Source organism: Ctenopharyngodon idella, chromosome 2 (genome assembly GCF_019924925.1).
Source record: "Ctenopharyngodon idella isolate HZGC_01 chromosome 2, HZGC01, whole genome shotgun sequence".
NCBI classification, from domain to species: domain Eukaryota; kingdom Metazoa; phylum Chordata; class Actinopteri; order Cypriniformes; family Xenocyprididae; genus Ctenopharyngodon; species Ctenopharyngodon idella.
Window position 1 is genome coordinate 30,976,922 of NC_067221.1, and position 21,943 is coordinate 30,998,864.

The following is a 21,943-nucleotide window of genomic DNA, read 5'->3' on the forward strand; positions in this document are numbered from 1 at the left end:
TAATCCTAGAGCTTCACATACTTTTGCCACTCACAGATATGTAATAATGGATATTGTTTCTCAATAAATAACTGACAAAGTATATATGTTTGTCTCATTTGTTTTATTGGGTTCTCTGATGATGTTTTGGGTCATATTTTTGCAGAAATATAGAAAATTCTAAAGGGTTCACAACCAGAGCTGTTGAATTGAATACACTAAAACCGTGCTCATTCAGGGACATGAAAGTTGCGTTCATTAATATAATAGTGTTTGTGTGTGTATGTGCACAGCCCCCTCCCCCCAGGACATTGTGTAATTGTCTATATATCAAACAGCACCTACATCACCACATGTTGTTTGGGAGGGTTTGGTGCACACAGGGCTAAAAAGTACCCCATATGTACGATTTAACATATTGCTGGATCTTTGAAATTGTGGCCCTATTTTTATGCTGGAGGTCGTGGACATCTTATTCAGATACATGGCATCACGCATTCTATCAAATACCATTAGATAAAAAATCAAAACCCGACCGCCTCGGCTACAAATCTAGCAATTGGTCATGGTTGGATCTTCCATCAGGACAATGATCCAAAACAAATATAAAAATGAACACAAAAAATGGGTCACTGAGCACAAAATGAAGCTTCTGCCAAGGCCGTCCCAGTCCCCTGACCTGAACCTTATAGAAAACTGAAGAGGAGAGTGTATCAACATGGAGCTGGAGAGATTCTGTATGGAGGAAAGGTCTCTGATCTCCAAACCCATGAGGCATTATAGAGAGAGAAGACTCAGAGCTGTTATCTTGGCAAAAGGAGGTTGCAAAAAGTATTGAATAAAAGGGTGCTATTAATTGTGGCCAACATGCATTATAAAAATATATATATATATCACTGAGTTAGGGTGCTTAGTCTTATACACTGTATATATATATACCCAATTCTGAACTCTAGCTATATTCATATACTGAAGAAGGGCACTTTTCCTATATATAGCAGAACTATAAAGACAATAAACAGAAAATGATTTTGTAATAGAAATAGTTATCTTTTTAATGAAACAGTTTGGAATGATATTTTTTCAAAAACATTTAGATATACAGATGGGTGACAAAAAACAAAACAAAAAAAAATCCAGTGGATCCGGTGGCTGTTATCCTGCGGAGGGCATTTTGCTGGCATGGTTTGTGTGATGACAGACCAATACAAAGCTGATCAGCTTTATCCTATGATGAAGCATTTCTATCCACATGGGAGTGTTATCTTCCAGTAATCGGGGCCCAGTTGCTCAAAAGAAATCTGATTAGATTTCAGCTATCGGATTTGAATCAAATCTTGAAAATGTGTTGTTCACAAGAAAGAAAAAAATTCTGGTAACACTTTACAATAAAGTTCATTTGTTAACATTAATTAATGTATTAACTAACATGAACTAACCATGAGCAATACATTTGTTACTGTATTTGTTAATCTTTGTTAACGTTAGTTAATAAAAATACAGCTGTTCATTGTTTGTTAGTTTACAGTGCATGAACTAATGTTAACTAATACAACTCTTGATTTTACTAACGTATTAGTAAATGTTGAAATTAACATGCTGTAGAAGTTCAGTTCATTATTAGTTCATGTTAACTAATGTTAACTAATGAACCTTACTGTAAAGTGTTACCAAGATTCTGATATCAGATTAGATCACAAAATCCAATCTTGGTTATGATCTGGATCAAATAGTCAGTTTGGGTTGTTCAAAACATTTTAGTAAGATTGGGATACCTCTGATCCAAAAAAATCAGGATTATCCTGATCTCAGCAGAAGGGTGGATTTCAGGAACAAAAATGTCTAAAACTGGTCCAAAAAATACAACATTTGACACATTTTGCTCTTGATTAGTTTACCCTTTAACCATTAAAGGGATAGTTCACCCCCCAAAAAACGTTATTAACTATAATAACTAGGTAAATAACTAGTAAATCTGCTAATCCAGATTTGGTAAACTGAAAGCGTGTATCTGAATCAGGGTGATCCAATCCTATTTTGCTTTGAAAAGCTGCAACAAAAGTAAGATTACCTGATCCTGGATAGCAAAACCTGGGATTTCCAAATCTAGATAATTCTGAAAATCATTTTGGTTACTTCATTACTTCGCATATCGATGCCCATTTTGTGCGTACACAACGTTTATACATCAGATCCCAGATCTCAGGCCGAAGGGAGATTTTGGACTCCCGCAGACAGTGCTCCCCACTACCACCATCAAAAGACCAAGTGACTGAATATCTTTTTGAAGAAAGATGTTTCTTCTGGCAACATGTGGTGACCCAACTCTATACTTCTTGTATGTTGGTTTTTCATTTCATTTGTCACCCATCTTTATACCAGCATTTCATTTTTAACAAATCCCTAAACAGAAAAACCAAAATACAGCATCCTACAATCATAACATGTAATCCTTGAAAAAAAAAAAAAAGGTTGATTCAACTGATCAAGTTCAGAAGAATGTCAGTTACATGGCAGAAAGACATGCTACCATGTGTTTACAGCATTATAAAGAATTGTAATCATTATTCTGTAGCATCCTACATGTGTCCAGTCCAGTAAAAATGAATAGCCTACGCTGTGTAACAGCGATGGATGTTATTCTGTCAAAAATACTGCACAGCCTTGTAATGGTTCATCTTTTGATGAAGTTCGGGAGAGTTCCCCGTTTCACCCCATCCGATCCAACCCTCCAGTAAAGAAAATAATTATGACACAACCCTACAGTGGCGTTTCAGGGGACTGCAGCACAGTCTTGAGACTTATACAGCAGCTGTAGGAGGACGCTGGATTTGATGCAGCCCTCCAGCGCACGGCACAGTTTACCTACGGTGATGCCCAGCAGACCCTCCTTCATCTTCCAGCGCTCCAGCGTCTGGTGCACTTTCTCTGCCAAGCCATCACGGTCATAGTCATGCTCGATGGTATCCACGTCTATGTCGGTCAGCCCCAGTTTACGAGCCACTTGCTTCCAGTTGCCACCGACGTTCTGACGCACAAGCTCCAGGTGACCTTCAGTGACGGTGTGGTCCTCTGTTCATGACAACACAGTCAAATGGAGACATTCATCAGATGTGGCAAAGTTTGAAATCTCTTTTGTTTCCCAAAATCTGTGTTTTCTGTTTTAATTTTTCTGGATTGTTTTTGATGGTTTAATTCAATTTTAATAATCAAAAATAATGTCTAATCATTAAGTCATTTATTAAAACTGTAACAAAAGTCATATAAAGCAGTAGGATTCATGTATGTAATCAGCTAAAGAAAAAAAGTAAATATGACATATTTTTGTTATTAAATTAATAAAGAAATACCTTACTTTTGCAATAATACACTTAAGTACTGCAAATTTGAAAATATTTAATAGTCACAATAACAATAATTTATTATATTATAATACATATATGTTATAGTAAAATATCAATAGAATTAATAGAATTCTAATTCGTTATTAATTATTAATAAAGTCAGTAATATTACTGACTTTATTAATAATAATAAAATATTAATAATATTTACAACAACATCAATAATAATTAGTATTATATTATTGTTTTATTTTTATTTCATTTTATGTTACAGAACAACAGTAAAATTACAATACTAACATGGTTGTCCCATTTTCTTTGCTTTCAGACATTAAACCATTAAGATTTTATTTTGGCGGAAAACTGAAGGGAGACCAGGTGATGATACATGGGGCAACTTTTTGAGCAATGTTGCCAGGCAATGTTGCTGAGTGATGTTGCTTGGGCACTTTCCCATTGACAATGGGCAACAAATTTCTATCTGGATACTTTAGATCGATATTTGTTGGCCATTCTCAATGGGAAAGTGCCCAAGCAACATTGCTCGGCAACATTGCTCAAAAATTTGCCATGAAAACTTGTCCATACACCCCTGCATCCATGTCTGAATGGAGTTGGTGGACCTGACGCAACCTAATTAATTATACAGGACTCCCTCAACACTGACTATGACAATTGGCTGTTTTGAAAACCCTAATAGTACGACATTTGACCAAAAACCATAAAACAAGATAAAGTTACTTGAGAAGCAACACTAGACAATTTTCTTCATTTGTTTATACTTATTAAACAAAAAAATCTACCAGTTTTGGAAAAGTATTTTAAAGTATTTATGTTACTCAATTAATCTAATGAAATATGTTACAGATTACATTTTACAGCATGTATTCTGTAATCTGTAGTGGAATATGTTTTAAAAGTAACCCTTCCAACCCTGAACTTAGCAGCAACTACCTAGGCATGAAAGTGAGAAAGTCTTACCATACTTCAACAGAAGCTCATTATATCTGGTTCTGTTGGCGGATCCAATGGATAATGAGCTGAAGGGGCTGTTATCAGATATTCGCAAATTCATTGTGTTGCAACTCCCGATTTGAATTGCACTAGCATTTGAGATGTTCACAGGCCACCCTAAGGGAAAAGCAAACAAAGCAGGAGAAAAGTTAGAGTATGGTCCCAGTAAGGCGCGTCATTCCAAACAGAAACCAACTCAGCAGTTTCTCATACCTGCAAACTCCGAACCAGCAGAAAAGGTGACGATTTAAACAACTTTACAGTTCAAATAACACAAGTTTTGACAAAAATAAAATGATAAACCTCAGATTTCAGCCTAATAAATAATTATGTAACTGGTCTAAACAAAAATGGCAGACGTGCTGAATGAAAATGCGAATTCACTCTCTGACGGTAGATGGTGCTTATGGAAAAGCAGAAATACAGCGGTTACTCCTGTTAAAAAAAAACAAAAAAAAAACAGCACTGTGCTTATAAACACTACTTTATTAGGCATCATATGGATGTAAGATAAAAAGAAAATGTCACTGAAACTTTTGTGAAGATTTCCTTTTATTAAAATTACTAAAACATTAACTAAAATTAAAGTGAAAACAGAAAATATAAAAATAAAACCCAATCCTAAATATTAACAAAAACTGTAATATTATATCAAAGATACTAAAATAACACTGCCTTTGATTTGCACAAATCTCATGAATTTCAATGTCAGAATGGCGAATTTCATGCAAGCTGATGAGTTTGCAGGTATGAGCTGTTAATTGTTAACTGTACCTGAGTCAGACGGAGGACATATAAGAGGTGAGCTAAAACGCAGGCCAGGGTTTGATTCCGGCATGAGAGACTCTGCTGCAGATGCACTTTCTGGGCAGGACTTGAAACGATCGTATAGTGGATGATGAGGATGATGAAGTCTGTCATACTCAGAATACGGCACTGAGAGCTGACTTGCAAATTCTTGCCTGTGAAAATCATCAATCGAACTTGCAGCGGCAGGTCTCAGATAGAGATTGTCCTGTGGGTTTGGATAAGTGGTGGGTTTAGTCCAAGACTTCACAGAAGACATCTGAGAAGAAACATCTCCGGCCAACCTGCTACTGGCCGGTTGCTGTGGGAGTGGATTATAGATGCTGTGTGACGCCATGTCTGGCTGATCGACTATACGACTACCATATTTGTGATAGTTGTACTCTTGTGCCAGTTTCAGCTCTAGATGGGGAGAGCTGGGAGGCGCTGCGTCAATCTCCAGGAGAGACTCTTCAGACGGTCTGAAGCTGAGGTCTTCAATGCTGGCCTCCACTGGCCCGATCTCTGAGCTCCTCAAGGACGCTGGAGAGTCTCTAGAAGATGGCGGAGGGTCTGCGGACACAAGTATCATTACATTTATGAGCATCTGAATAGAACGAACATTGTTACAAAAAAACAAAAACAATAGAGACTATGAAACAACTTAATCAGATTCAGTCAGTGTTGTTGCTCTTATGGACCATTTACACTGCAGGTCTTGATGCCCAATTCTGATTTGTTGACTATATCTGTTTTTCTTTTCTTTTTTTTACTACCACTTTTAAAAGTGACCCATATCTAATATCTGCATTTACACTGTACACTTGGCAAAACAACCCAAGCTAGATGTACTGAACTGGAAAAGTTGAAAAAAGATGAAAAGGAAGTAAAAATGGCACGATTTGCAATGGACGCAGACTTTGTCCTGGTGTCCACCAGAACTGATGTCATTCGACACCATCACATTGACAGGGAAATATCTGGAATTGTGTCAATTGAACCATGTAATGTAAATGTGGCCTTAGAAATGTGTGGTGTATAAAGACAGTACTAGTTTAGATTAATCAGTCCCGGGCTGGGTGGGCAGGACCGCAAAAATACAGAGCGACACAAGATTAATTAGAAAAAGTTGTTGGGGCTACTGTACCTTTAACATTTTTATTTATTGGTTTAAAGAGTAGAAAATTAGGCATTATTCATTAAATTATTTATATCATTGTAGTATTTGATGAGTGACCGCCAGACTCTCTCTCACACACACACAATTATATACCTAAAATGGTGCCTTTGGAGGGCACTCAAGTGCTTAATCATTATATACTTTATAAAACATATATATTAATAAAAATAACTCTATAAATGAGTTCCAAATGACACTTATTTTTGAGCCCCACACTTTTCAGCACTCCAGAGCTCTAACATTAGATAGTCTGGACAAAACAAATAGAGTTATTTCTGAATTAAATGCAACTCTTGAGTTCTTAAGTTCGTATATCGAACAATTAAGTTAGTGGTACAGTCTTTGTTAGATGTCTTGAATGGATGGTTCATGCAGTTTTAAACAGCGGAGTATGAACAGAGCCCATAGTTTTTTATTAAATAAAATAAACACATGTACATGCAGCTAACATGGCCTATATGCATGTGTGCATTATCACCTCGGTGATGACATTCACTGTCAATAATTCACCTTGACAACGATCTCTTACAGCATCAATGCACTTTAGCTATGTTCGTTATTCGTTCTAATGTGTCAGGGGAATGTTCTTACAACACTAATCAAAGTAATATCATACCTTATGTTCTCTTCTTTTTAAAGAACGTCAAAATATGCGCTTGAACCGTTCTCCTGATCCTTCTGAACAAGCGCGAAAAATGATGAAAGCCTGCTTGAATCAGAGCTCTGGCATGACTGTGCGTGTTACAGTACTGAGTTCTGGTCAATTGCTGTTATTTATAGTTTGTTGATTATCATACAGAGAATTTAAAAATTTCGTTTCGTTGATAAGTTTTACAGGAAGAGGCAGAGAGCCGTGGGAACAGAGCAAGGCTGGTGGCACGAGTGCTAATGAGCTTCACCTACGCGCCACACCGGTCTGAAGTCTCATGGAGGAGCTCCGGAACAATAAAAGGAGGAGTGATGACAGTGAGAGAGGACCAGACGAGAGAGGACCAGGCCTGGATTTTATGTTGCGTTTTGTTACATTTCTGTTATGTTTATGAGATTCACATGAGAAAAGTGAGAAGGTCACATGACAATGACAACATGGTGGATGTAGTACATTGGAATTTCATTCATACTACACTTATTCATACTATATAGATCATACTTTTTTAATGGTTGCGAAGTAAGTTTCAAAACTATGGCCCAGTTTCACAGACAGGGCTTAGACTAAGCCAGGATTAGGCCTTAGTTTAATTAGAGCATTTAAGTAGCTTTAATAAACTTGCCCTAGAAAAAAAAAAAACATTACTGGTGTGCATCTTGAGACAAAACAATGGCACTGACATATTTTAAGATATGTCAGTGCAAGTTGCTTTCAGTTAAAACGGCTACAATATGCATTTTAGTCTAGGACTAGCTTAAGGCTTAAGCCTTGTTTGTGAAACCGGGGGCAAATGTAGTATCTACTACACAGTATGCGATTTCAGACGCAGTGTTAAACTACTGCCTTGTAGGAAATGTGCTATACAAATAAACTCGGGCTCACAAATGTCTCTCATTCAGTGTACCTTATATATATATATATATATATATATATATATATATATGGATGTCTCAATGATAAACAAGAAAAATGGCACTTGATGTCAAATGGTTGCTGATCCCTGGTGTAAGTAAAACAGCAAATTCATTAATGTCATTTTATGAATACATTTGCTTACCTTCAGGAGTGAGTGAGTCTGTTGTGAGGGATTTCAGCTTTTCTACAAGCTCCTCAGGGCCCTCATACAATCTCTGTGAAAAAAACAAAGTAATGAAATAATACTAGCACAACTGTCCTATATTTCACTTGCTTTTATGTTAAAATTAACAGTGGTTTGTGAACATAGACTCTTTATTAACAAATAATGTATCTAGAGCGTTAATGTTGGGATGTATAGGTTGTTGCAAGCGACATGTAACTTGGAACTATTTCATGGAAATCTTGACTGTGTGTTGAATGTGTTACTATAAAGCAGAATGAAGCAAAAACATCAGAAAACAATATCATATGACAGTTTTGTCAGTGCACATGAAAAGGAGTTTTAAATAAATAGACTTTAAATGAACATGTCTTACATCAGAGTATTGTAGGCCTATTTGTGATAAAAATGAGATGGGAGGAAAAATTATATGTTAATGCTTTTGCGTTGAGCAAATGCAAAGTTTCTCGGGGAAACGTAAAAGTTTTTCGAGAAAATGCAAAAGCACTGAAATATGTTTTTTTCTTCCAGCATCTATTTTTCCACCACCATGTCCCTTCAGGGGCCCCGTAGATTTCCTTTAAGGATCATAAAACAAATATTGCACAGGATAGAATATAATAGTATACTATTATACAAATGTCTCAGTATTTTATAATAGTTGTATTTTTAATGTGCAAGAAATCTCTATGAAATAGTGACAGTGAACAGTGAAGTGTAAACAAATAAGAGCAGCAATATATCAAATGTGAAATGTCTATGATGAGCAATGAGGTAAAAGAATCAATGAGTCAGTTTTTGGACTTCCCAACACTGACAAATCCACATGACACACGAGCTGAGAGGAAACAAAAAACTCACCATCAGACTTTCCAAATCCTCTTTTACATTTGGTGCCAACTTATCTTGGTAAAAAGGTAAAAACTTCTCATAGCTATCTGTAAAAAAACAAAAAAGAAAACAAACCAACAAACTGATAATCAGTTAGGTAGCTTACATATTTGGATACAAAATGATTCCAATGTGATCCAGGCGCAAAATGAATGGTAAACAGGTGCCAAATGCAATTAAAAACTGACTTTGACAAGCAAATAAAACAGAACGTAGGCCCTTTACACCAAGAACAATAATTATAATGAGAACTATATTAGCATCCATGGAATGATCTGTCAACGTCAGTGCAGCGCACACTTCTTTTAAGATATATTTTTCAGCCTTTATTTTTCCAGGACAGTTGAAACAGAGAGGAAAGTGGTGCACACGGGTTACTGCACATAATGAGCTGTGATGTTTGTCACTAATATACCGAAACTGTCAATAAATTTAAAATTCAAAATCAAATGAATTACATGCTAGGCTAATTCATCGCAATTAATCCCATATATCAGCATTTGGTAAACAAGCATGAGCGTTCCATAAGAAAGGGAACAAGATGCTGCATCTATTGACACTATGGGGAATGGCATCAGCGTAACTGGTGTGTAAACAAAAGGTAATAATTATTGGCATACCTTGCGTAGCCCCCATGAATATAAAAGGCCCCAGTTACACGCAGGCCTGGACTGGTAATCTGGCTTTGGGGCTGTTTTTTTTTTTTTTTGCCAAGGACTGGCCCAGCAGGGACAGTGGCCCATTGGGTTGTCTTCTGTATTTACAGGCCAAATACAGAAAACAGCTCCCCACATTAGGCGCTGTTTTTCTTTAATTGGAGTGTACGGGAAACTGCAAAAGGCAAATACTCTGAATATGTACAGGTTCTGTGATAAATGTTGTGGAATATAAATGACTTTTATATAAGATGTTTTCGTATTTTCTACATGTGTTTACAATATTTGGTAATGCTTTAGATTACAGCCCGGAAAGTACTGCATAATTGCAATGAATTTACAGTGTAACTTTCGATAATTATAGTGTACCTATAAAGTAAGTACGTGTAAGTATAGGGGAACAATATGTAAAGTCTTGGGAATAAAGGGGTAACAACCAGGAAAATAACTATTTATACTGTATTTTAGAACTAAGGGGTACTTATACTATTATGATAGACAACAAGCTTACGTTTGGGAGCAATTTAGCGAGAAAGTGCACTGATTAAGTTTCAAGGCAAGTAGAAAGAACTATTGCAATCTTCTTTAATACATGGGGAAATATACTTTTGTTCCATGTAGTTACAGGGTAAGTAATAAAAAAAAAAAAAAAAAAAAAAAAAAAAAAAAAAAACGCAAACAATCTGATATCACTGACTCCGATACATTTATTTGAAAAACAGCTTAATTAAAAACAGGTCTACAACACTTATTATTATTATTATTTTTTTTTTTTAAATCATTTTTTCATTTCAAATTCTAAAGTCGTGACAGAAAGTAACACGTTTTGTCCTTTTTTGGTTGTTATTGTTGTTGTTTCTCTTGCTTGGCTTCCTCCTTCTCGTTTCTCAACTGATCCCATTGCTATTCTGTATTAAAAGAAAATACAGTACACCCAGAAGTTTTCTCATGGTTTAGGCTATTCATCTTTTCGCTTCCGAACAACTGTCACCAGCGCCTGCATGAGAGTCGACTTTGCGTTCGACGAAGCATATTGTAATAAGCAACATGAAGCTTTCATGACGTTCTCGCGGGAGATTCATGTGAAACTTGCGCGAGAACTGCCGTCTCTGTTATTCTGTCTTGTTTGTTTCTCATTATCATTATCTGTTATTCTGTGTATTTTGTTGTAAGCATTAATAAAAAAAAACAAAAAAAAAAAAAAACTGACGGCATCCGACATCCCTGTGACTTTTCGCGTGAGTTTCTCGGCACGCTTACGTCACGCTTCAAGTTACGTCAAGCATGAACTCTTAACCCTCTCATCCACGCACAGGTGACAGTTGGTCGAAAGTTTAAAATTGTAAAATATTTGGTATTTTTCTTACAAATACATATCGTTTCACTTCAGAAGACATTAATTCATCCATTGGGGTCGTATGGATTACTGTAGTTATTGCTGTATGTGCTGTTTGATGCTTCGACTTTTAGGAACACATGAGCTTGCATTAGCGTTCCCAGATATTATTTATTTATCTAAAAACCTTTGTTTGTGTTCATCTTAAGAAGGAAAGTTGTATACATCTTAGATGGCATGTGGGTAAAAGATGAGTAAACGGTGAGCACATTTCCGGGTGTACTGTATTTTCTTTTAATACAGAATAGCAAATGACATGGGATTCCCTCTTAAGATTCATCAGTGGAAAGAAAGAAAAAGAAGAAGAGGAACAAGAAGAGGAGGTAGCCAGGCAAGAGAAACAAATAAGAAGTGTTGTAACTTTAAATCTGTTTTGAAATAAGTTGTTTTTCAAATAAAGTTTTCCGAGTGATAACAGATTGTTTGGGTTTTTTTTAAATTACCCTGTAACTACATGAAACAAGAGTGTAACAAGCACCACTTTAATTTACTGCCCACAATGTCATACTTACCCTGTAACTACATGAAACAAAAGTATATTTCCCCATGTATTAAAAAAGATTGCAATAATTCTTTCTACTTGCCTTGAAACAACTTAATCAGTGCACTTTCTCGCAAAATTGCTCCCAAACGTAAGATTGTTGTCTATCATAATAGTATAAGTAGGCTACCCCCTTAGTTCTAAAATACTTGTGTTACGTATCCGGCGCCTGCTGGTTCCTGCTACTCCCCACCAGAGGTCGCCGGTTCACCATTTCATTGCACACACAGTTATACATCACCCTGGACTACATTTCCCACAATCCCTCACCTAGGAACCAATCATGCACTCACACCTGTTTCCCATCAATGACCCTTTATAAGCTGCACTCTCTCACTCACTCTCTCTCTCTCTCACACACACACACACACACACACACACACACACACACACACACACACACACACACACACACACACACACACACACACACACACACACACACACACACACACACACACACACACACACTCTCTCTCTCTCTCTCACTCACTCACTCACTCACTCACTCACACACACACACACACACACACACACTCACTCACTCACTCACTCACTCACTCACCATGGCTGAGTATTGTTTAGCCTAGTATCCAACCTTGTCTCTGTGTTCCTCGTTTCTTGCCTAGCCTTGCCTTTGTTTTGACCCTGGACTGTTTTCCTTGTTTGATGATCGTTTGCTGCCTACCTTGACCATTGCCTGTGTTTGGATTACTCTTTTGCCTTGCCCTCTTGTATCTGTTTGCTGGTGTTTGACCTCTGCCTGTATGACTACGCTCATTTTAATAAAGCCTGCACGTGGATCTACCACTCCATCACCTTCCCCTTCACCTGTCCCATCACCTTCGTTACAACTTACAGTATAAATAATTTGTTATTTTCCTGGTTGTTACCACTTTATTCCCAAGACTTCACATATTGCTCCCCTATACTTACACATACTTACTTTATAGGTACACTATAATTTTCGAAAGTTACGCTGTAATCTAAAGCGTTACCCAATATTTTTATTACAAATTCTATAGTTTATTATTATTGATTTATTTTAGAAACAAGGCCTAACCATGGTAATGAAGAGCATGAATTTACCTGTGACTATACCACGATCTTACAGTTAAATAGAACTACAGTTAAAGAACTATGATGAATTCCATTACGGTAAGTAAAGGATAATTTAACAAAACAGCTGGATCCCATGAATTAAAAGGACAATGCTTTTTTTCTCTTTAAATATGTTTTAAGTTGGGTTGTTGTTTATGTTCAATGTTTAATACTTCTAATGAATTTTAACTGAAGTAAAATGTTAATTCAATGAGTTAATTCAAAGATAGATATCAGTGTCTTACATAATTTAGGTGTTAATTCTTTAAAAATGTTATTGTTTTCAAAGGGATAGTTCAACCCAAAATGTCATTGTCAAAATGTCATGACATCATTTGCTCATCCTAATGTCATTCCGAGCATGAATTACTTTCTTTCTGTGGAACATAAAAGAAAATCATTTGAGTCTTTTTTTTTTTTTTTTTTTTTGGTCAATAGAAATCAAGGGTAGCCTAACCAAAATTATTTGGTTACCAACATTCATCAAAATATTTTTGTATGTGTGTGTGTGTTTCACAGAGGACAGAAAGTCATACAGGTTTGGAATGACATGAGGTGAGTAAATGATGACAGAATTTAATAGCAGTAAATTTACTTGACGGCATCCTAGCTCAAAATCGGTGCTTTACAGTCTAGTGCATTTCTCTGTGACAAAAATGCAATATTAAGTTTGTTAACTGCATTTGCAGTAAATTTATTAATATCTGTCATTATTTGTCCCTGTCCTAGTTTTATTTATTCAATCCAATTTACCCATCCAGCGACGTGAGTGCTTTGTTTGTGCAAAACATAATTTACCACTTTACAAAATAATACTATCCAAAGCGTGTTTACGCAACAGTGTCAGCTCTCAACATGAACACAATGCGAATGCGTTGTGATGCTCTCGTGAATGTGCATTGCAGATCAATATTTTTGTAAGTAAAGTGGTAAATTATGTTTTTTTGCACAAATAAAGCACTCGCGTCGCTTCATAAAATTGAGGTTAAACCACTGGAGTCACATGGAGTACTTTAATGATGTCATTCCTACCTTTCTGGACCTTGAAAGTGGTAGTTGCGTTGGATTAATTACTAGTGTGAGTAATAAATGACAGAATTTTTGGGTGAACTAACCCTTTTTAAAGACTTTTAAAATCATTTAGTTCAAAACTCACTCTCAGACAGCAGCGAGTGTTTGAAATTACTTCTGTTTGTGATCCGATGTGGATTCTAATCACCGTATAAGGCAGAAATATTTATATGCGATGCAAAACACTATGCACACTAACCATTACCATAGTAAACATGGTAAATATGACTGTTTGAAGAATTCAGACAAATCATATAGGCTTTCACAATCGTGTATTTATTTTATCTGTCAGTACGTCTCGTCTCTTACCGGACTGTCTTATATCCTTATTTAGCTTCGCATATGTCTTAAAATAAACCAACTCCGTTTTTCGGGAGCTTCCTCTGTTTCTCAGACTGAAAATATAACTGTATTGTGACTGTCACTGGAGAGAGTGCTAAAGCTCCTCAGGTCGTATTTTTGGTGGAAAATATGTAGAAATGATCATTTTTTCTAAATGTGATGTAAACATACTGTCCTGTGACTACAAATAAACAGAAACAGATGCGAATGAATAAGTATGTGTGTCATCTTTCTTTTGTGAAATAGTGGTAAATACCACTTTATTTCTGTGACTAATGTGCAATCTTCACACAAATTAATTCATTATGATCAATGTATCACTTATTATTGTAAAACTGTGGTAAAACATAAAACTTCCATTTGTTGGTGAAATGATGGGTTTGTATGACGTTGTCCCAGAGAGGCATGTTACGGGCGGGTTTTAGTGAAACGCTGCAAAGCTTCTAGCCCGACAGTGGAAACACAGCATGGTTTTAGGCTCTGTGCTACAGGTCTGAGGCTATTAGCCCATTCGGGCCCGTTGAAAGCCCTGGCTCGCCCTGGCCTGACAGTGGAAAAGCGGCTATTGAATGCATTCAGCTCCCTCGAGAGCCGAATGCGCTCAGTGCAAGCACTAGATTCTCATCTTTCTAGAGAGAATCAAACCATAACAGAGCCTCTTATGGCAAATGCATCGCCATGAGTGCCTTCAGTTTCCTCGACAGCCGTATGAGCTCTGTGCAAACGCTAGATTTTTATCCCTCGGGAGAAAATCAAGGAAGAACAGAGCTTCTTACTGCGAATGCAACGTAATGAGCGCATCCAGCTCCCACAAGAGTCGAACTCTCCAACAGACTCTTATCTTATCTTATATGCGCATTCAAACAAGTTGCTCCTTAAGAAAAAATTCTGTCAGTTACGTCACGTGAGGTGTCGGTCTTTAGTATCGGGGGTATTTTTACGAGTACGAGTACAAGTACATGAACTTGGTATCGGTATCGGTGCATCCCTATAAAGAACCCTTTTCCACCATAGAGAAACTTTTACGCAATTGAAAGATCCCATAAAGGTTCATTGAACCATTGATGTCAATAAAGAACCGTTTTTAAGATTGTAATTGAATGTGCTAAATTGACAGAAATACCGCAAAATATATCTGGTGAGGAAGATTTGAGGTTGGTAAATATTCTCAATTCACTGGCATTGGCACGTGTGACAAAACATTCATTTCAGGAGAAAACTTCAGTGCTTCTACCTTTAAATGTGGGGCGGTACTGACTCTCCTTATTCCAGCATGTCTTCATAAGGTCTATGATCTCTTGAGGTGTGTCACTTGGGATTAGTGCTTCACTGGGCCGTTCTCCCTGACACACACAGTGGCAGATTTGGTCCTCACTTCTGGCATCTGAAGTAACAGAAAAAAACACTTTCTATTTAAATACTGGTCTTAAGTTTGTTATAGCGCAAATGGGGCAAATATTAAAGAGGATTTGCATGCATTTACATAGCCTTAAAAGCACAATGGCAATAAAGGACTATTTAATTGTAGAAAATGGTCGTTAAACTGTATCATGGCTGTTTTGGTGCAAATAAAATTACAAGAGGCTAATAGAATTTTTTATTTTTTTTTCCAGATATGACCCCTTTAATACTAAAAGGTATTATATCAAGGCCCCCTTACGCAATTTATTGTTCCTTTGAGAAAGAGGAACTGTGCTGTTTAAACTAACAGCAATAATGAAAAAACACACAGAAAGCCCTCCTGGCACATTGGCTCAGTGGGTAGCACTGTCGCCACTGTCCTCGGTTCGAGTCCCGGCTGCGCCAGGAGGCCTTTTTGTGTGGAATTTGCATATTCTTCCTGTATCTACGTGGGTTTCCTCCGGGTGCTCCGGTTTCCCCCACAATCCAAAAACAGGTGAATTGGAGACGCTGAGAATGGGTGTATGTGAGTTCCAAGCCATGTAATGGGGAGGGTTGGGGAAAGACTTGGCAACTTACCTGGAAAAATCATTGCCAAGAAAAATTCACTAACAGTCTTTTGTATGGAAAAGATCAGTCTTGCATGGAAAAGAGCAGCGTAAACATTGTCCTTCCACAGAATCAAAATGAAGTGGTTCTGAAATGAGACTCACTTTCATACGGCTCGTGGCCCGTGAGGATGACCCAAACTACAATGGCAAAACTGTAGACGTCAGATTTTTCGGTGGAGCGGGTGTGGATGCTCTCGAGGTGCTCCGGGGCCATATAGCACAGTGTGCCGGCACCGCGCACACAGGACTTCTTGCCGAGGCGACTTTGTCTGCGAGATTCCTCTTTCGTCAGCTTGCTCCACGTCTCAGATGTGGCCAGACCGAGATCTGCTATCTGATGCAAAACAAACAAAACCAGTGCAGAGGATGCATGAAAATTCTTCTGTCTTTGGGTACAGTGAAGGGGTGGATTCTGGAATCCACTGCCGCTTCAGTATATATCTTTTAAGTTATTAACCAACATTTATGTTTCTGTTAAATTATTTGAATGGCTTCTTCAACGTATGTTAAAGCATTTATTTTCCTTTTCAAACACTAGAAAATAATTTTGAATATTGTCTGTACCTCTCACTGAGAGAAAAGAACATGTTATCAGTATGTTTTGGGAAAGTTTCCTGCTCAGAGCAGAGCTCAGATCAACTTCAGCCTTGACGAAGCTGTGAATCAGGTGTATCTGTGTATGTGCGCTAAATTTTCTGTGCAGGACCTTTGTACTGGTGAACAACTGGCACTCTGCTTGAGACCAGCAGACGCCATGTCATGAACCCAAAAGGACATCCAGTACCTAAATCCAGGGTCCCCTCGTCAGCATCGTGACGAATGGAGATATGCTTCTAACTATCTGTCCATGTGTGGAAGATTACCAAATTTGTCTATTTTTCTTAGCCAATCAGAATCATTCAACCTGAAGTAATGATGTAGTTAGTTGACTCTGTTAGAGTATAATTGTTGTGGGAATGTGAATGTACGCAGAGCGGCCTACGAACTCCTTGTGAGACTTGAAGCTGGCTTCTGCTGATGAAACTGCAAACTATTCTTTAGTAAAATTTTCTTCAATTTATTATTATTTTTAAACTGACTCTGGGTCTTTATTCAACATATCTGGTCTTTTGGGTCTTTAACTGTAAAATTCCCCTACAACAGGTTGAGTCAAGACAAATTTATTTAGTGCTATTCACAATACATAGTAGCTATTTTCCATCCAAAGCTTTGAATTAAGCTGAAATATTGCCTAAAATATTTGTGAATAAGTTTCCATCCCATGTGTTCAAGAGAACAAAACCATCACTGTAATAAAAATGGAAGTTGCTGCAATCAGGGAAGAAACTGTGGATCTATTTTCCTACATCATAAATGACATGTGTCTCAGAGCATTACGTTCAAAATGACAAAAAGCTAAAGTTTTAGTTCATAGTTATGAGATACACACTAGCAATTATGATTATGATACAAGTCATAATTTTGTCGTCTCTGGCTGAGTGCCCTAGGGCCACATAAGACCATAATCTAAACTATTAATAATTATTTTCATTTAAGGCAAGACACCACAGGTCAATAGGGTAAAAATATTAACTAATAGTTATCACTGTACTTCCCAAGGTGATTGATTACATTAAGAATTGCAATCAATTTTTGTAATTACAAGTTTTCTGAAATGTTATGTTTAAATATGCAAATAAAACATTATCTAATTAAATATGCACTAATTTGCATCCATTCCCAGAACAGAAATCTGAACATTGGATAAAGCCAGGTTCAAAATTCTTGTTTCATTTTGTTGACACATTATAGTCAAAGGTTTTAGAGAACTTTCAACAGCCAGAAAAAAAATGTTTTTAGGAATAAAATGTATAAAATCAGGCAAATGATAAATGAACAAACTCTGATCGGAATAAAACTGTAAAGTTTGGTAAGTGCTGTTAAAACACTTACACATTATGAAATGCCAAATAGCCCAGAATCTCAAAATTGACCAGTGCATGAAAAAAATATTTTTGCCTGTAGTGTCTTGCCTTAATATGAAACAAGTCCAAATATTTAACTATTGCACAACTTTTAGAAAAGGGTGTTTGGGGAATTAAGAAATACGTTTTTTTTTTTTTTTTTACTTTTATATGGAAATGCTTGTCCACCAGAATGTTCTCAGGTTTTAGATCTTTGTGAATAACTTGGTTCTCCATGAGATAAACCATTCCCTCTAAGATTTCCAGAATGATCCTTCCTTTCACAGATATTGGAACAGTCACCTGGGGGGGGGAAAGAGAAAAGAAAAAAGAGAAAATTATTCAAGTGCCACATTTCAAAACTGAGAAGGAATTTTACTAAAAATGAACTGCATTGACTGATGACTTGTGTTGTCCTAGCACCTAGTTCACTAAAGGAGTTATGCAATTCAAGTAATGAAGCAAACAATATTTGACTTGACTAAAATACGAGGACAGGGGTTTAGAAACAGAAATGTTTAAAGTCACTATGAAGTCAAAATAGGCAATTCTTGTTTTTTTTTATGGAATATTGCAGTATTTATTATAAATTATTTTTCCGTGCACATCATTATTTATTTTTCTTTCTTTATTCATGTGCCTCATAATCTTTAATCAAAATAACCTGCCCTCCGTCTTGTAGTGACTTCTCTGATGATGTGTTTACTGGCTGAGGGCGGGGCAACCTGTCACTCACATGAGATCCACCAGTAGCAAACCACAACCATCCAATCAATTCTCCATGGACAAAATCAAACCCCTCCCTGCATTTGTTCTTGTTCCAGAAGCTGTTTCACTCGGATATACGTCACAATAGGGAAGAAAAGACTAGCGTGTCTTCCGTTTTTAAAGAATTCAACTCAAATAGTGATAATGTTCATTTTGCACATTAAAGGTGGGGTATGTATTTTTTCAACAACACTGTTTGGAAGTTAGTCGGGCCAACACCAACAACAAACGTCTAACCAATCAGCATTAGGGGGGGGTATGGCGGTCGTGGAGACAGAATGAGCAAGAGGGAGATTTAAAAAAAAAAAAAAAAAAAATACAATACAATACAAAACAGCTCAAAAGAATATCACTGGAATGAAGGTTTATGACTGGGCAAGCACTTTAGGACCAGTGTTAATATTAGAAAAGCTTTCCAGTGCTGGAGAGAGCTAAGAGGGAAGGCCTGAAAACAGACGCGGAGGCTGCTTTGATTCCACTTCACATGTGAGTAAAACTGGGTTTGAGTGTCATTGATTGTCTGGAGCTGCTGTGCTGTTGGCGACTAACAATGAACACTTGTTTGTATTTACTCTTGTGTACTGTATGTTCATTTTTTGTGCTTCCTTGTCGTTCGTTCATCATCTGCGCTTTATTTTTCGTGAAGCATTTTGTTGCACGTCAGCTGTGATAAACAGACATCCACTCTCGCATTGCGTGTGTAACAGTGACCAGATAGTGAGAGTTGAGCAGGTAAACCACTACGCACTGACGACCGCTAGAGAATGTGGTGTTTGGCGTCATTCTCAGTGCACTCGCCTTGCCTGCCAGCAGCGGACGGGCCAGGGTTTGAGAGCAACTCGGAGCAGGGTGGTTAGGATTGGAAGGCGAGTTTTGGAGCTGGAGCAATGAAGAGAGGGGTGGGTTTGTTTGGGTTGATTTCAAATATCAACAATGTCCAACAGCGTTGTTGAAAAAATACATACCCCACCTTTAAAGGCACATTATCTGATGCTGCATTTATTTTATATAAAGGTACCAATAACTTTACAAATGTTGAGTGTCCTTGAAATGGATTTCCGTCACTTACCGTCTCCAGCATGGTGAGCAGGTTGCCTTTAGGAATGAGCTCCATTACTAAAGAATAGTCTCCGTCTTCCAGAATAACACCCAGCAACTTGACCACTCGCTCATGGTTTAGTCTGCTCATCAGGCTGCCTTCATCCAGAAGAGACTGCTTCTGGCGGCTGACAGTCAGTCATATTAAATGGAATTTATTAAAGTAAACAAAACATAAAGAATCAAAGACATTAACAGATAAGCCTCTTACTAACCCATTGCGTGGCGGTCCTGTGTAGACCGTCTTTAGCACCACCTGGCCTAGTGTTTTGTGGTAACACAGGTAAACTTCCCCAAACCCTCCATAATCCAAAGGCTCTTTCTTGATCAGATCTGCTGACTTCATGAGACTCAGGCTCGATGCTGTAGTCATAGTTCCTCTATTCTTAAAGAACACTTCCCTAAGAGCAACAGAAATATACAACTTCAAAACTTTATGTGCACAGGTTGGAGACTGCGATTAAGTTAGTTTTATATTTGACATTCGCAAAAATGCCCAAATATCAATTTTATTAGCCCTATAAATCTATTAAAACATTTAACCCTTTCTCATTATGACATCACACCAAATGTGAAATGTTACTAAAATATCTCTTTCATGACACAAGGCTCTGTTTGTGGAATTTACATTCTATCTCTTTTAAAATAAAGTATAGTGTAAACGTATAAAATATTGTATTTCCATTAAACTCAATGATCGTTTATAGAGACATAAAAAAACCTGTAAAACACTCAGAATATTATTCTATAGCACAAGACTTGTTTTTGGGAAGTACACCTTCAGTATTTTTATTGGATATTTGTATTTTATTTTTAACTGGTTAAAAATAAATATATTTTAAAATTGTACTTAAAGATCAAAATTATTGATAGACGTTTGCATCATATTCAGGAATATGTCAGTACAGAGAAACATGAGATCATTGAGTTTAATGGAATTTGAATATTATATACATTTAGGCTACATTAAAATTATTTTAAAAGAAATAGAATGTAAATTCCATAAACAGAGCACTTGTGTCAAAAGGGGTATTCTTAGCAACATTTCACTTCACATTTGGTGTGATGTCATAATGAGAAAGGGTTACATTTTTTATGGATTTATAGGGTTAATAAAATTTTTCAAATTCCGCTTTGTGCAAAAAAAAACCTATTAACGAATTTCCAAGTTGGTTTCGCTTAAGTATGTGATAGAAACAGAGAATGTAATGGAGATTTTAGCGAATATCAAACGAATGTCAAATATAACACTAACTAGTTCATACAGAATTGCGGAAGTGGCGAACATTATGTCTAACAAATCACTATATCCCGACGCTCAAAAGTGAGAAACGAAATGAAAAGCCACAGAAAAAAGTACAGAGAAAAGCATTACATACAAAATAATAATAATAATAAAACGTCAATACGCGAAATGTTGCATTTGGCTGCGTTGTAACGTCTACTCTGGCAAAACTTTTCCATCAATTAGGCTAGTTACAGATAGGCTACAAGTCAGATACGACGCAACTTTATTCTATTCCTTTGTTGACTTTAACAATGAGACTTTACCTACTACTATTGGAAAACAACAACAACACACGTTTAAAACTGACAAGAAACGCAATAGTAAATTAGCATAACATACCGTGTGACATAACGCTTATTCTCTTCTCCTTCCGGGATATTGCTTTACAAAGCGAAAGTAAGTGTTCAGGTAGACAAACATAATCAACAGCAGAAAACCAGATCACGAGGCCACACTTAGTGATGTCAGTTTATTAACTGCTTATGTAGGTAACTAATGTTTACCAATTGAACATTTATTATTGTTTTAATAAGTAGGCTAAATAAACAGCGAAGGAAAACTTTGAAAATGCTGCATCAGTGTCAAAGATAGATTTCATAATTTACCCATTTTGCAGAAAAGGATCACATTGATAACACAAACCTTTAAACCAAATTTAAAAGACAACTAGTCTGTGTGTTTTTAAATGGACTTATTGATTGTAATCTGAAATACAGCTATTTCACTTTAAAACAGTCCTGACTGCATGAAGCACAGCGAGTAAAGTAATTTGAATGCATTAAGTACTTCGTGTCTGTTTTATGTGT

The 21,943-nt window shown here is 36.8% G+C and overlaps 1 protein-coding gene across 1 annotated transcript; it reads right to left on the reverse strand.

The window, feature by feature from the left end:
- Positions 1-1,008: 1,008 nt before the first annotated feature.
- Positions 1,009-21,615, reverse strand: ripk1l (receptor (TNFRSF)-interacting serine-threonine kinase 1, like). Its single transcript, XM_051876373.1, has 11 exons — positions 21,477-21,615; positions 20,065-20,250; positions 19,821-19,977; positions 18,149-18,286; positions 16,143-16,374; positions 15,263-15,412; positions 8,892-8,968; positions 8,010-8,082; positions 5,112-5,696; positions 4,305-4,454; positions 1,009-3,051 (listed from the first exon to the last, which is right to left on the reverse strand). Exons 2-11 carry the CDS (start codon positions 20,220-20,222, stop codon positions 2,753-2,755), a joined length of 2,019 nt encoding a protein of 672 aa, XP_051732333.1. The 5' UTR covers positions 20,223-20,250; positions 21,477-21,615; the 3' UTR covers positions 1,009-2,752.
- Between the last annotated feature and the right edge of the window lie 328 nt (positions 21,616-21,943).